Source organism: Vicugna pacos, chromosome 21 (genome assembly GCF_048564905.1).
Source record: "Vicugna pacos chromosome 21, VicPac4, whole genome shotgun sequence".
Classification (NCBI taxonomy): domain Eukaryota; kingdom Metazoa; phylum Chordata; class Mammalia; order Artiodactyla; family Camelidae; genus Vicugna; species Vicugna pacos.
Window position 1 is genome coordinate 15,366,018 of NC_133007.1, and position 15,958 is coordinate 15,381,975.

The 15,958-nt window shown below is 35.2% G+C and overlaps 1 protein-coding gene across 4 annotated transcripts in view; it reads left to right on the plus strand.

The window, feature by feature from the left end:
* Window positions 1-15,958, plus strand: part of NME7 (NME/NM23 family member 7) — a 173,996-nt gene that overhangs the window by 24,834 nt on the left and 133,204 nt on the right. For 3 of the 4 annotated variants that reach the window (XM_072946172.1, XM_072946173.1, XM_015245090.3), the window contains exons 2-3: window positions 13,791-13,898; window positions 14,639-14,805. In XM_072946172.1, the coding sequence (XP_072802273.1) occupies window positions 13,791-13,898; window positions 14,639-14,805 (275 nt within the window). Of the gene's footprint in view, window positions 1-9,183; window positions 9,246-13,790; window positions 13,899-14,638; window positions 14,806-15,958 lie in introns of those variants that run through there. The other variant, XM_072946175.1, reaches the window with a different exon arrangement.

The following is a 15,958-nucleotide window of genomic DNA, read 5'->3' on the forward strand; positions in this document are numbered from 1 at the left end:
GTGAATTTATTACTGTGAGTAATAATCAAAAGTTTGAAAGCCACCACTGTAATAGATTTTTAAACATATGGGAAATATATGATAATAAATAACTGTTTCTAAGTTACATATACTTTCTGGGATTAAAAAAAACTTTAATAATTGAGTCTTCTATCATTTAGATTCTAAGCTCCTTCAACTGTCTTATTCATTCAGCTTTGTAAACATTTTCCATTCCTATCCTCTATGTCCAAAATACTATTTTGCACCTTGATGACTCTCAGTATTTATCTCTTAACAATGGTCCTTTTTAGTTCTGTAATTGTAAAATATGCAAACTGCAGCCATTTAAAAAGTCATATTTCACAATTTCAGAAACTAAATGTACATTATAATTTCAGGCATATAATAGATGATTTGTATATAATGTTATTAAGTTTTAAAAGATGTGTTTCTTTGAATAACTGAAGTTACTTGAGATAGTCTTCTCAGTTACTATTTTGGGGCAGAGGAATCCAAAGTATTGTTCAAGATGCATTCCTAAATAACTGTTAATTCTATAACGTAGAATTTTATAGCTAGCAAAAATACCCTTCAAAATAATGGCAGTGAAATAATTTGCAGACAGACATCTGCTGTGTGTCTGAATCGACACCACCACATTATGTTACTGTTGCCTTTCTCTTCCCTGAACTGGTTTTCATTCCCTAGGAGTTTTGTATTGACTTTGAGTAACTCCTCTTCTTTAATCTCTTACAACACATCTTAAATCCAATGGCTGGAAGCATATAAATAAGGGCCTCAGTAACCTCGTCAAAGTCCTTCTGTAATTCTGGAATGGTTCCCGTTCTGTCTTGGATTGAGGCCAAACTGAGTTTTCATTGTTAGTGAGCCCCTTAGGTTTATTATTGCTGTCTGCTTTTGTGCTCAGGTGTACCTTGTAGCTACATTTCTGTCTCCCATCGCTGCTGCTCTTTTGGCTGATCTGAAACTCTTGATTTTGATATTTTTCCTGATTCAGTGCTCTAGGTATCTAGAAATGAGCCTTGATGCTTTGATTTTTGACAGAAAACCTTTGAATTTTAGCACTCGCCCTGACGAGCAGTTAGATTCGTGTAATCTCGGGACAATTAACTGTAACCTCTGTGAACCTCTATTTTGTGGGTGAAAATTAAGGGAGTACTTCTATGACAAATTGTGGGGAGAATTAACCTAGATAGAGTATTACCTATGCCTGACATACTGTTAGTTTATTTCCCTTTCCTTTTCTATGTGCTTGATTTAACATTTGGTTCTAACAGTTGTGGAAGATAAGTAAGATTTGTAAAGGTTAATCAAAATAGTAGCAGTTTAGAGAACACGAAAAGAGTCATAAGTTCAAGCAATCAAAGGTAAATAGTGGATCCCACTGACTTATGTAAGGTAATGATGGTTGGTACCTTAAAAAAAAAGCCAAAACATTAATGGCACTGCCTGCCTGCCTTCCTTTTCTTCTTTCTTTCTAAGCATTTTAAGTATTCAGTCTTTAAAAGTACTGACATTTGTGTCAGTATGTGCTGGGTTAATACCTTATCTTTCCTATACTCTCCTGAGGTCTTACCGGAATACAGGGTCCCTGAAAAGAGTAAAGGACTTGTTAAGGGGCTCTGTTACATTGGAGCAGTTTATAATCAAAACTCCTCATTGAAAACCTAGTAATTTATTTGTAAAAAGCAATAAAGATAATTTCATACTGCTATCAGGTATTATTCCGAAATATTCATCTTCACTTAACATGTACACAAATGCACATACACCCATGAACACAATCTTCACCCCAAGTGCTTATGTACTAGGGGGGAGTACTTTTTCATCCATGTTAATATTTTATTTTGTTTCTTTGAATTTATAATTGATGTGGGATTAGATAATAAGTATGATTTTCAGTTTTTCCTGATTTTCCCCAGGCTTATCACTATCCAGAATGAAAAATTACTTGAAAGGATGCCTTAAGTAGACATTTTACTTCACTGTTGAGCCATTAAATATAGATTTCAATAATTTATTTGAAAAATTTTCTGTGCTTTATTTTAGATACCAGAGAAGCCTTAGACTGACATGCTTTCTCATCAGTACCTATTTCTCTCTTTTAAATAAGGTACAGGACATTTCTGCTTTGCTTTGTGGAATGGAGGCAATTCTTCAGATTTTACTTTTAGTTCATAAACATTTGCATGGCTCCTCAGATTTCTTCTTGGTCCTGGAAACTATCCCACATAATTAATTTTGCATCTTAGAGTAGCTAAACAGTCAAATCTGATACCTGCTCTTTTGAACATATAGGTTCCTAATAAGTATAATGTCCAATATGACTTTAAATATTATATTAGCTAAAGAATGTTATTATTTTCCATAACATCATTGTGTTTCCATGCCAAGCCAAGACACATGGTTTAAGTTTTTACATCTATAATCTGCAGCAGCAATTTCATGTTGATTAATCTATGATTTTTTTCAATGGTGCCTTTCCTTTGAGAAGTTTGAATTATAAAACTGATGATTAATGTGTAACAGATGACGTCATAAAATTTAAAAGGAAAATTTTTACTCAGTTTTCTATTAACAGACCCATAATATTGTCGGAGCTCCTTAAAAGGCAAGAATTTGTACTCTGACTCTGATTTATTAAATGTCCTTTATAAAAAGTTACTTATTGCAGAAATAACTATACATGTTCAGTAGCTGTTTTTTCATAATAAATGTAATTTCAGTCACAATTGTATTTTTCTTTTCATCACTCATTCTTTTTTCCTTCATACTTATTTTTTTCTTTTAAGACCTTTAGAAAACTATTTACTGGGATCTGCAGCAGAACACGCTACAGCATCACTAATCAAAAGTGGCTCTTTGTGTATATCGGACAAAGGCCAGTGAGGGAGATGAATGTGTGCAGTGCAGCTGTAAAGTCCCGGGTGGCCCTGCAAGCCAGCATCCCTGCTGTAAGACTTGGACGACAGAAATCCTCAGTGCTTTATATACACCAAGTCATTTAATCCCCACAGCTCCCCTAGGAGGAAAGTACTATTAGTATTCTCCTTTTACACGTGGGGAAACTGAGTCTCAGAGAGGCTAAGTATTTTGTCCATAGTCACAGAGCCCAAGTTTTTATGACTCTAGAGTCCATGTTCTTGGCTATTCTGAAGTTTTCCCCACTTGACCTCAAAGGAAAAATCCTTTAGAGTTTCTTGAATTTCCTGTTCAGGCAACACGGTTCAGGGCCATGTCACTTGCTGTAGGTGACCAACAAATGATGGCCACAGTAGTAGCAGCAGGAGCAGACTCAGTCTGGCACACGCATTGCGCTCAGCAGTACTGGTGGTGCCAGGTCCGATCGGTATTTGATTGTTATAGTGTCATCAGAAATGGAATGGCTCTTTCTTCTTTTTTTTAACTTTTACCTGTGAATTTATTTGTTTTTTTTTAATTGAGGTATAGTTGGTTTACAATGTTGTGTTACTTTCTGGTGTACAGTGTAGTGATTCATTTATACATATATATTTTTTTCCCTTTTATATTCTTTTTCGTTATAGACCATTACAAGGTTGGAATGGCTCTTTTTCTTTTTTACTGAAGTATAATTAATTTATAATATTGTGTTGGTTTCAGGTGTACAGCCAAATGATTTAGTTTTATATATATATAATATATTATTTTCCTCAGATTATTTTCCATTATAGGTTATTATAAGATATTGAATATCCCGTGTTATACAGTAAATACCTGTTGCTTACCTATTTTTTAATATAGTGGTGTGTATCCATTAATCTAATAATCTTAATTTATCTCTCCCCACCCACCCCACCTTTCCCCTTTGGTACCCAGAAGTTTGTTTTCTTTTTTTGTTAGGCTATTTTTCTCTTTTGTAAATAGATACATTAGTATTATTTTTTAGATTCCACATATAAGTGATATCATATAACATTTGTCTTTCTCTATCTGACTTACTTCATTTAGTATGATAGTCTAGGTCCATACGTGTTGCTGCAAATATCAATATTTCTGGAATGGCTTTTTCTGACCAGTAATATTGAAGTGTACGAGGCAAAGGTACAATTATATTTGGTGGCACAAACTTAATAAACTTACTCTTGAATTAAGAGATTTTTAAAAATCACATATGTATGGGAAAGATGATTAGTTTCACATGATCCGTGTTGGGCTGGGCCTTTCTTTAAGACTCGCTGAGAGAGGTATGGTGTGATTTGATTCTCCAAAGGCTTGGTCACCCGTTAAGTATCACTTCACCTGGAATTCCAGCATTGGTTGAAATTTCCATAAAATCACCTATTTTAATCTTACAAGTTAACACGAATTTTATATTCTACTCAATAATATATACGTTTGTTACACTTAAAAAAGTGTTTATATTACCATTGATTAAGACTAATTTTTAGGGAGTCTCGCTTTCTCTTTTTCTCTCTGTATATAAGTAAAACTTAAACGAATGACTAGACACAGAATTTATACTCTTTACAAAAGTTAACTCTGAAATAGATACAGACCAAAATGTAAAATGTAAAACTACAAACTCCACTGTAAGCACAGAGAAAGCACAGTGGTTAACTTCATCTAGGGTTGGTTTTTGGCAAAATGGTGCAATGGGAAGAATTGTCCAGAGTGTGACTGAAATGACAAATAAAGAAATCTGAGATGGCACAAGGAAGGAAGTGAAGGTAAGAGAGCCTGGTAGGTGGGGAATGTGTGAAAGGACCGTCACACTGGGAAGCCTGATGGTGTAAAAGAGGGAGGAGTTGAACAAACTAACTATAAGGACAGAGGATATGGGCAGTGAAGAGAATGCTTGAGTCACTGAATTTGGTGGTGGAACACCTTCAGGTCATAACAAGGGCTAGGATGTGGCTAACTCATCTGTATTAATCCCGTCCATTCTTCCAGCATTATCTGCAGGTTTAGTCACTGTCATGTTTATAGTCAATGTATATATGGTTTTAAAATTTTACCTTTTGTGAAATGAAAGAACATTATTTCTATTGGTTGTCACCTATTATTTTTTTTAAAAAAAAAAGGAAATTGAAATAAGGAAAATTGTTTTCAAAATGAATGGAAGAAACTAACCTCTATAATCGGTATGGTATAATCCTACTGTTTAAAAAAAAATGACTGCACTGGGAGCTGACTCATCCTAGAGTGTCATTTGAAGAGACAGTGATTTTCATTTGCTACATTTTAAAATGACATTTTCCTTTCTTAGAAGGTGTTACAAAGTAAGTTTGGAAAAACAATCTGAGGTTTTTCAACATTTAAAAGTGCATACCGTCAGAGGGAAATTAAAAATAAAACTTGTAAAGTGCTTTACAGCACATTCTGATAGTTATATAAACAGTGTGAAATGGGTTTTGAGTAACATGAGGGAAAAATTAAATGACCTACTTAACTGTGGTCAGTTGTGATTGTATTAGAACAGCAAATTCAGAGGCAGGAGTTCTAAGTTCTTAGAAAGACATAAGAGTAACACAATACAATAGTTTCTTTTTATTTTTGGTCAAAAAAAGTATTTGTGTGATTGTTTAATTGGCTTTTCTCCCTGCAAGGTTATAAGGTTTATGAAGGCAAGGGCGATATTTGTTTCTAATCACCATTGTTATGTCTTGATGTATCCAAGTACCTAGCATGGTACCTTGAACATGGTACGTGCTCAGTCTGTTGAATAAATGAGTTAATGGATGGAAATCCGATTATGTATAAAGGTCTGATGGCCTTATTCTTTTTGGCATGTACGTAGTGAGTCCTATACTGAAAAATGGTAAGTTTGTGTATAAAGATATAGATAGGTTGAAACAAGTCACTTTGACAGTTGTAAGGGTTTTATTAATTTAAAGAATTCTGAAATCCACAGTTGAAACTGCAGACATGAGATTGAACACTATCATGCAGCCCTGAATGCTCATCTGCAGAACCCTGTGACAATTTCTCAGAAAAATCTAAGCTCTAATTTTAATTCACGTAAGAACTAGAGATGTTTGCGATGCCCTGAGATTAAAGAGTGATCATTTATTTCACTCTGAACTTCTGATCTTAGATTTGCTTCTCATCTTTAAGCAGGCTGATTTATTGACAGTGTTAAAAATTCACTGTTTTGATTACTGTTGAACATTAGCTGATGCCTTTTGGTTCTAACAGGAGACCTTTTGAATTTCTATACTGTCTATCAGACCCATTTACAAATGTGCTCACATTTAATTTCTGTGACAGTTTGTAATAGGTATGATTTTTCTCATTCTCTAAATGAGGAGACTGAGTATGTAGAAGTTAAGAGCTAGTTAGTTGCAGATTGTTTAACTCCAGGACCATGCTCCAGACACATCACCTGTTTTTATTTTGGCTAATGTTTACATCAAACCCAAATTTTAACATAAATATATAGAAACTTCCGTATACAACTGTGCTTTATATTAAGAGGCCTGTGTAAAACTAACAGACTTTTCTTTTAAAACTCTGAATGGTTTTCCTTTTTCCAAGTTCTGAAACCCAGTTTTAGATTTGTTCTTAGTGGATTTACCTCTTTTTGCATAAAACAAAAGGATATTCTCCTCTGCTTTTGTGTTGGGGATTTGTGCTCTTGTGACTTTCTCTGCATTCCACTGCTACTTAAGATGCATTTTGCTTCAAAGCATCCCTTCACCCACCCCAATCTATCTGACCATCTGTTTTATAAGGAAAGGGGAAGGGGAGGTTTCATATAAAAATAAAAATCACTGTATCTATTGTTTAGTCTCCAGTAAAATATTATAAAACAAAGGTAACATTTTATAATCTTAAACTTTTAGTGTTAATTTTCCCATTCTTTTTGTATCATATATCTGATATGTTATTATTTAGACTGATTTTTAAAGAGTCCTTTTATGATTTTTACAAAGAAATAGTAAATTTGGAGAACACAATACAATATAATGGTGAAAATAAATTGCAGAATGCTACCACCCAAATTTAACTGTTTACATCTTGGTATATTTACTTAACATTCATGTTGTATTCTTTGTTTGTTTTTTGTTGGTTTTTTTTTACCTTAATATTCTGATTTTATAGTATGGTTAATAGAAGAGGACGCCAAAAGTTCTAGATGATGTATAATATGAGAAAGGGTCTACTGACAAGTAATATCTTTGTTGGGTATTTAATTAGTCCTTACCTAATTAAAGAGAAAAAAATCTGGCTTCAATTTTTCAATGTAATTTGAAGTTAAACGATAAAGAAAACTATAAATTAGAAAACAATTTAACCCCTCTTGAAAATCTGCAGATACTATAATATATAAAGTAGATAAAGAACAAGTTTATACTGTATAGCACAAGGAGCTATGATCAATACCTTGTAGTAACCCATAATGAAAAAGAATATAAAAACAGATATATGTATGTGTATATGTATGAAACATTATGCTGTACATCATAAATTGACGCAACATTGTAAACTGACTATACTTCAGTTAAAAAAAAAAAAGCAATACAAACATGAAGCAGTTAGGGCCAAACAGGACAGAAAGGTGTAAATTGAAACGTACCCTCTTTAATCCCCCTACCCCCTCACACAGCAGGTGCTCCCCAGTGGCAGCTACTTTTACCATATTCTTGAGTGTCCTTTCAGAACACTATTCCCTGCCTGTACCAGGATTTTAAATTGGATATTAAAGATTTGGGCCATGATCCCTCAAGTTCCTTGGCAGTGACAGTCAGTGCTTAGGTTGCTCGGTGGTGATCTTTAGCAACAGGAACAGAACTACTTTGATCACAGCTTCCTCACTCTGCATCAGGGGTAATTATCATTTGCATAATCATTGGCACGTTGTTTCTTACTCTTTACCGTCTTGTAGAACCACCGTGCTTTTTGCTGCTTAACCTCTGTGCTTCTACCTCCCTCCACCCAACTGCCCCTCAGGAAAGCCACTCTTCCCTTTGATTGGCTCTCTTCTTAGCTTTTTGACTACAGTGTGTATAGGGGAGGAGAAAGTTTTCCTTGACCCCCTGAGGGCCCCTGGCTGGCTCTGAAATTTAAACCGACCAAGACAGATTAACAGGAGAAAATCACACACTTTTATTTACTATAAGCTTTACGTGATGTGGGAGTCTTCATAGGGAAATGAGGACCCAAGGAAACAGACCTGAGCGTGTTATGCCAGGTTTGATAAAGACCGGCCAGTCACGGAGGAATAGGATAGGTGGAGCATGAAGGAAGCGTGGAAAACTCGAACAACTCAGCAAGGCCTGTTTGTTGGGATTTCCCTCGGTGTCCCTTTGTTTTCAGGGCTGAGGGTGCTGCTCCTGAGTATTAGGAGGGCTCCTCTCACATGAGGGTTTCAGGGAAGAAGTGTTGGGGGAAGTTCGAAGTGACCCTACTGCTTCTGTTGTTTTCTCAAACTCCTTCAGCTTAAAATATTCAGTATGCCAAGGTGTCATCTTTTGGGGGTAGTGTGTTCTGAACCTCATCATGCGGATATCTGCTTCTAACACTAAAAAAGTTAGACGGTGATTATTCACAAAATTGGAACAAAGTGTGCTGGAACGTGGAGGAGCCATTATTTTATTATATGTAAGTTGTATTTGAAATGTTTAGAAGAAAAAATTATTTGGCCTCTTTAATAAAAGTCTCTTTTTGCTACAATGTGATCTTTAAATGTTCTGCATAGTGGTTTTCTGACAGGAACAGGAATCTTTATTGTCCCAGTGATCATCCAGGCAGTGACTTTCCCATCACAAAATCTGTGGCAGAAAACTGGAGGTGTCCCTATGTGCATCTAAGGTGTTAGTTTCTCCCTCTCAAACTGGCCCCAGAAGCCCAGTATTATGGAAGGAGCTGAGTCACAGCAAGTGGAGTTTCCAGTTTTAACTCAGTCATTAAAGAGCTATGTGACTCTATGCGAGTCGTTTATATTTGCTTGGCCTCAGTTTCATTCCCCATGAAATGAAGGGTTCGCACAAAATGATACTCAGCTGGGTCATCATTTAAAAAATAAGAGAGAGGAATTGAGTTCTTTGCTAGATGTGGCTCAACTTAGCTGAAGAGTAAAATTCTTAAAATTTCAAAGGTGACTTTCTAGGTGTGTGTGCATGTGTATGTGCGTGTGTGTAGTCAGGCAGCTAGTTAAAAGGCCAGCCTGAATGGGACATTCAGATATATCATGTTCTCTGCCAGGTCCAGGTGTACCACTGGTATATCTCCAGATACCTTTTGACAATAGCAAATAACCCAAGCTTCTACTACAAAGAAAGGTAAGCCAGAAAGTTAGGTTAAATCAAGTTGGAATACAATTTTTACTTGGCATAGTAAACCTTTTTTCATAGAGGAAACAGTGCTTGCTTGAGACTTTGTTTCTTCGTTTGTAGAAGACATTCTTATGTACTTAAAACAATCTCGTTAAGGTAAAGCACAGCTACAGATGAAGGAATGAGCTAATTTTTTGAGAGAATATGAAATATTTTTTCTTTGTATGTAGGTACTATTGTGAAACTATGTCAAAACTCTTAAGAGGTCAGACTCGAGAGCTTGGGCATTTAAAAAATCTTGAGGACATAGGTTATTGTCTCTTTTCCTGTGTGATGGTTTTTTTATCAGATTTATTGAACTGATTAGTAGTTGCAAACTGTTCCTTCAGCATCTGATTATGTTGTTTGGTTTCTGATGGAATTTTAAAAATTAACACAGTTCTATTCCTTCCCCAGAAAAGTGTGACCTCTGGTATCTATTTACTTTTTTTTCTTTTATGATAAAAAAGTAATTGTTTTTATTGTTTTTTTCTTAGAGATCATGACTATATTAGATCTGATGCTCACAGTGAAAATGGTTTCAAAGCAGCAACTTATGGGCAATATAATATATATAGTTTCTATAATTTCTTAAATTTATGAAAATTTCTGTTATCTTAAACTGATGGTATTTTTAGAAGGACACATCTCACTGACTCTTGATTTATTAAGATTCTGGAATTGGGATCTAATTGAAGAGACATATTTTGTTAAATATGTCTAATGTCACAGAGAGTGACATGATTTCTCCATCCCATCTTGTAATAAATAATCCATTTCCTTTTTCCTACATGGTTGTTAAAGTTTACAAAACTTGACCCTGTCTAGAATTATTTAACTACATAGAAATGTAGCTAAATAACTCAGGTCATCATTAGTTTAGACACACTGACTGAACACTTCTTTTAAACACTGATTTTTGCATCATTTTATATAGGCAGTGGTGTTTAATGGGATAAAACGTGATGTATGCAAAGTCTGAAGGACCAAAGTTTGAGTTCTGACTTACTCATTTCTTTGCTGTGTAATCTTGGACCAGTGTTCAAACTTTCAGAGCTTTACTGACCTTTTCCTTGAAATAGTATCCCTGTTTCTGTCAACCTGCATTGTCTGTTGTGAGACTCAAATGGGATCATGTATGTAAAGAAACTGCTACTTAGTAGGTTCTCTAGAAAGCAGCGTTGTTGTTATTGCCATGATTAATGATTATCATTCATTTCATAAAGTTTGAATGACACTGATTTACTAAACATTTTGAGAATTATTTCCCAGTTGGCTGAGCAGTAGGAGATGAAGAAAAGTCATTCTAACAGAACAGCGGGTGAAAAATTGGACAGAACATCTCCAATTTGTTTACCTATTATTTTACGAGAGATTCTCTTCACTGATGTTAATTGGAATTTGAGAGCAGGTTGAACAACTGATTAGGGGATACTTTCTTGGCTTCACATAGTTTGAAGAACATTGTCTTCCCCTCACATCCTTTATATTCTTATTGACATGCACTCAAACTCTACTTATTTAATATCCCACAAGACATTATTACTATTTTGTATATTCATTATTTATTTAGATTTACCCACCTATGTACATTTCTGTTATTTTTCAGTCCTTCTATTCCTTGAATTATCTGGTATAATTTTCCTTTTTCCTTTAGAATTCCCTTCAGAATTTCTTTCAGTGAAGGTACACTGGCAATAACTTTTCTGTTTTTTGCTTGTCTGAAAAATGTCTTTATTTCACCTTCCCTTTTGAAGGGTGATTTTGCTAGTTATAGGTTGCTATGTTGGCATTTACTTTTCATTCTTGAATTTCTGCTTGACTTAAAAAAAATAGATTCTGGCTTTCTGGTGAAATTATTAATCTTGACATATATATATTTACACCTATCGTCATTTTGAAGCCTTTTTAAGATAATAACTAGGCTATTCATGGATTTCTTCCTATTTTCCATTTTTCCTCTTGGTCTTTTTTGGTATGTCTGGTAGTTTATCTCTGAAAGCTTGACATTGTGTGTGAAAGCTGTATTTATGTTTCTGGAGATGCAGAGCTAGAATGGGGGAAATCCATGTCAGTATGGTGAAGGACTAAACATTGAGTGAACACAAAACTTGTTTCAAACTTTGTAACCATCAGTTTACCTTTCGTTAACCCAGGCTTTTAGAATGTAATGCTCCAAGAGTCAGAAAGGCTGTCTGTTTACCAGGGATCTCCTGTTTGGTGGGTCTGAACTCGCATTTTTCTCTCCCTAGAACTTTGAGGCTGTTGAAAGCGCCATTGAACAAACACAGATTTGAGCTCACTTCTCTATGGTTTCCTTTCCTCTGGGATCCTTGCCCCTCAGATCTTGGCTGCTTTGGTGGGCCCAGATTCCAGTTTTTGTCTGCTTACCCCTGTGACATCATCAAAAGCTCTGCTGGCTTCTTTGCTTCTTGACAGCCTTCCTCTGCGGGCTTCTCAGTCTTTTGTCCAGCTTGATCTAAGTCTCAGCACATGTCCTCAGGTACAAGCAGCATGAAGAATGCTGTACTCACTTCAGTAAGCTTTCTATATTTCTGAATCCTGGATCATCAAAGTTGGCTGTCTTAGATGCTCTCCCAGGTCATCAAACTATATATATATATTTTATATATCCTAGTTTTCTAGTTGTTCTTGGAAAGTAGCATTGATTGCTCTAAGCTGCTCTGTCATCCAGAAACAGTAATTACTCACTTTGTTTTCTTTGTATTAAAGCTGTTTTCTGGATGATGAATCATGAAAAATTCTACTACCTGCTTCAGAATTAAAGAGCATGATTGGCAGGTTTTGTGGTTAGGCTGCCTGGATAAATTGGAGTGTTAAATTTCAGTGGTGTTTCATTTGCGTCCTTATCTTTGCCCTTTTGCCTTCAGTTAGATGTCTCATCATTTCTTCCCTTTCATAGTTTTATTTATTTTAGTGAAGGCAATATTTCAATGATTTTTTTAGTGAATGAATATTTTAATATAGATAGTAAAAATTTTAATCAATTACTAATACTTTTGTATTAAAAGGAGAGTACAATACTACAATACACAGTGAAACCTAAATTAAAAAAAAACCCTGTATTTATAAGAATCAATATGAAAAATAATGAATGAAGAAAGGCTTGTCATAGTGAGTCTCTTATTTTACCTTTATTTCCTCTTAACTAATAAGCATTGTTTAAGTGTGTCTTTTTGGATGATTTTAGGAAGAATAAAATAGTGTCTTAAAAGCTTATCTACATTATAGTTTATGACTATAATCATAAATATAGCTAGACATGCTACTATTAGAATTTATAAGTGAGTTATTAACATAAAAGGAACCCATCCGTTTACCCTAACCAGAGAATCAGATGCTAAATCCAGAATTAGCAGCAAAACCATTAGATTCCTTTCTTCCTTACATCCTCATTGGCTTATTGTAATGATGGGCCTTTGGGGACTAAGATATTTTTAATAACATATATGATGGGAAATACTGCTTAATAGTCAAGGAAAGAGGGCCAGTCTTTGACTTACATTTTCATTCACACCTCACAGATCTTCAATTAAAGAGATGTTAGATGACCAAAGGGCCTCAGTTCCTGTGCTCTGGAATCTGCCTCTTTTGTACGTGGGACAGGCTTCCCTAGGGCTGCTCACAGCCGGTGACTGAGAGGAGCAGGGACACTAAAGCAGGACCATCCCTGGAAGGCAAGAAACTCTGTGGGGGCCAGCTGGCTCGAGCACTCCCCAGTGGTCTTGCTGAACCTTCCTTAGACTGTACAGCAATCCAGGAGGATTCCCCCCCGCCTGCCTTCTCTCTCTCCTTCCTTCAGGGTCAGATTTGTGTTGTCGTCTGTCAGCCTTCCCTGGATCCCTTCCTCCCGACTTCCTCTTGTAGGAATTTCCTGTACAGAATTTCTCTTACAAGAATAAAATTCTTACATGTTTAATCTTGCCTTAGCATTCTTGTCTGCTTCTCGGAGGACCTAGACTAACACATTCTCCTACTATTTCTACAAAAAGACAACTGTCATGAAATTACTAAGCAGAGAGAAGGTGCTTACTATAATATGAATGACCTGTTGTTTCTTAAATTTAGAACAGTTAAAACTTCATGTAAGTGAGAGCTAGCCTCAAATTTTTTCTCATACTAGTTTATCAATCGTCTTTTTACCTTTATGGAAACTTACCTTCAGAAGGACTGAATTCTTCAGATCAGGAGCTCATATTCTAAAAATTATCAATTTACTCAGGATGAGTGGATGGCTGTGAAGTATTAAGCAATCCATAAATCATCTTTGAGATATTTAAGGATATTTAATAAGAAATTAGGAAATATTTCTGAGGGTATGTTGATAATTGATTTATTATCAATTCTTCAATATATTGCAGAATTCTTCAATAGAATAAGTAATAGATCTGTTTGTTGCAAATTTTTGGTAATTATTTCAATTTGTATGATTTCTACAGGCATGATTATATTTTACATGTTAGTTTAAAATACTTCTTTCTTTCTTTGCAGACTCATAGTGAAAGATTCGTTTTCATTGCAGAGTGGTATGATCCAAATGCTTCACTATTTCGACGTTATGAGCTTTTATTTTACCCAGAGGATGGATCTGTTGAAATGGTAAGTGAACCTTTCTTTGCTTCAAGGTTGGCAAATGGAGTGAAGGTAGGATAGGGAGAGGAATAGGATTGCCTTTTTTAATAGTTGCTTTTAAAAATGCATTCTTTTTATTTTGGGGATTCTTTTTATTTGAGTATTATAATTCTGATACAAGGTGATAACTTTGTGCCTTTATTTCTAGTAGAGATTTTTTTGTTGTTGTTAGAAAACTGAAGGGGAATTATTCATGTTTTGGATTAAGCAACAGTCAATAAGTGGTTATAACAAAGATTATCATGTCCCTAAATATGTCACCATTGTTGAATACTTTATCTCTACAAAAAGTCAAATTGGGGAAGATTGAGTTAAAAGAGTTCCACTTATTTCTTTGTGTCCCTTCATTGGCAACCCCTTTTGTAGGTGGATCTATTTGGTGCTGGGATTTTGTGTCGGCAAGGAAGCAGAAATTTGGAATTTCTCCAGGATTTCATAGGCACTGATTTGCTGAAATGATTTGGCAATAAACAGATGCTTCTATTCAGAGTTTTCAAAAGTATTAAATTTATAAATTTTATGTTATTACTGGATTAGACTAGGAAAGACTGAAATTATAAAAGAAATTATGATTTGTATTTGTAGCAAAAAAAAAACCAGAATGTAACCTATGTTTAATAAAGCAGAATTAAGAACTATTTCTAGTTTATAATAAATTAACCCTCCTTATTGATAATGATTTGTTTTATTGTTGTTTTCGGTTCCAGCATGATGTAAAGAATCATCGCACCTTTTTAAAGCGAACCAAATACGAAGACCTTCACTTGGAAGATTTATTTATAGGCAACAAAGTGAATGTCTTTTCTCGTCAACTGGTGCTAATTGACTATGGGGATCAGTATACAGCTCGCCAGTTGGGCAGTAGGAAAGAAAAGTAAGAAAACAATTATACAATCCTTTTTTTTTTTTTCATTCTTAAAATATTTTGTCTTGGTACCAAAATCTGATTTCTTGTTGCTACCTTGTGTTTTTACAGTGTAGATATTTTTCAGTGATCCAATTCAGTGTCACGACATTTTTAGAATTTTGTGGAGCAGACTGTGATTTGCTTTTCACTCAGGTAACAAAGTGATGCCCATAGTCCTAGGCAGTGATTGTTTTCGGGAGGGAAAAATGCAAACGCTTTAGACACCCTCATCATTCTTCTTTTTGGGAACTGAAAATACAAGTAAGTCTTGGTGTGTAGGATACACGTGGCCTATGGGGGGAAAAGTAGTGAGTGCCATAAGCTCAATGGAAACTCGGAATGAAATAAAACTATTTCTTGTAGAAGAGTAGGGAAGGCTTTGTGAAGGTGTTTGGCAGACTCATGAAAGATCGACTGAGTTTTTACCTAGTTGGCTCAAGTTGGAGAAATGCTGGTCAGAGGAATGCGTAAGAATAAAGGTACAGTTTAAGGTTAGGTACTGGGAAACGCCTGTTGTTCTACATGACTGGCTTGGTGGTTAAATTTTTTTTTTTAATTTAAGTAGCAAAATAGCCTGATTTAGGATGTTGACAATAGGTGTGAAGAGGAAGGAAGTATAAGATTAACATAAGTAGAGCAAGAGTAGTAATGATATGCCTTAATAACTGTTAGCTATTTTTATATCAGGCCTTGTGTTAAAATGATTTGTCCGCATCATTTAAGCCCCAACAATCTAATACAGAAGCTAATAATATTATTATTAGCTCCACTTTGCAGATGGAGAAGTTGAGGCTTAGAGATGTTAGGTAACTTGCTAAAGATCACAGAGGAGAGGCAAGATTAAAGCCCAGCGTTTGTCTGCATCAAGAATGGGAGGATTTAACCACAGGAGAATGGATAGGACCTGCAAAATAGTTGCCCTCTTTCCGTCTCAGTTCATTTTTACGTCTCCTGTGGCGTCTAGCACTTCTCCTCACACATTGCAAGCACCTTATCTGTGTGAGCTGAATGAACCAATGAATAACAATTTAAAATTTAATATCTACACTTTCTTTTTTCATTTCCTCCCTGTTTTTAAATGATGATCTTTGAGCTAGTTGACGAAGATATTTTTGTCTAG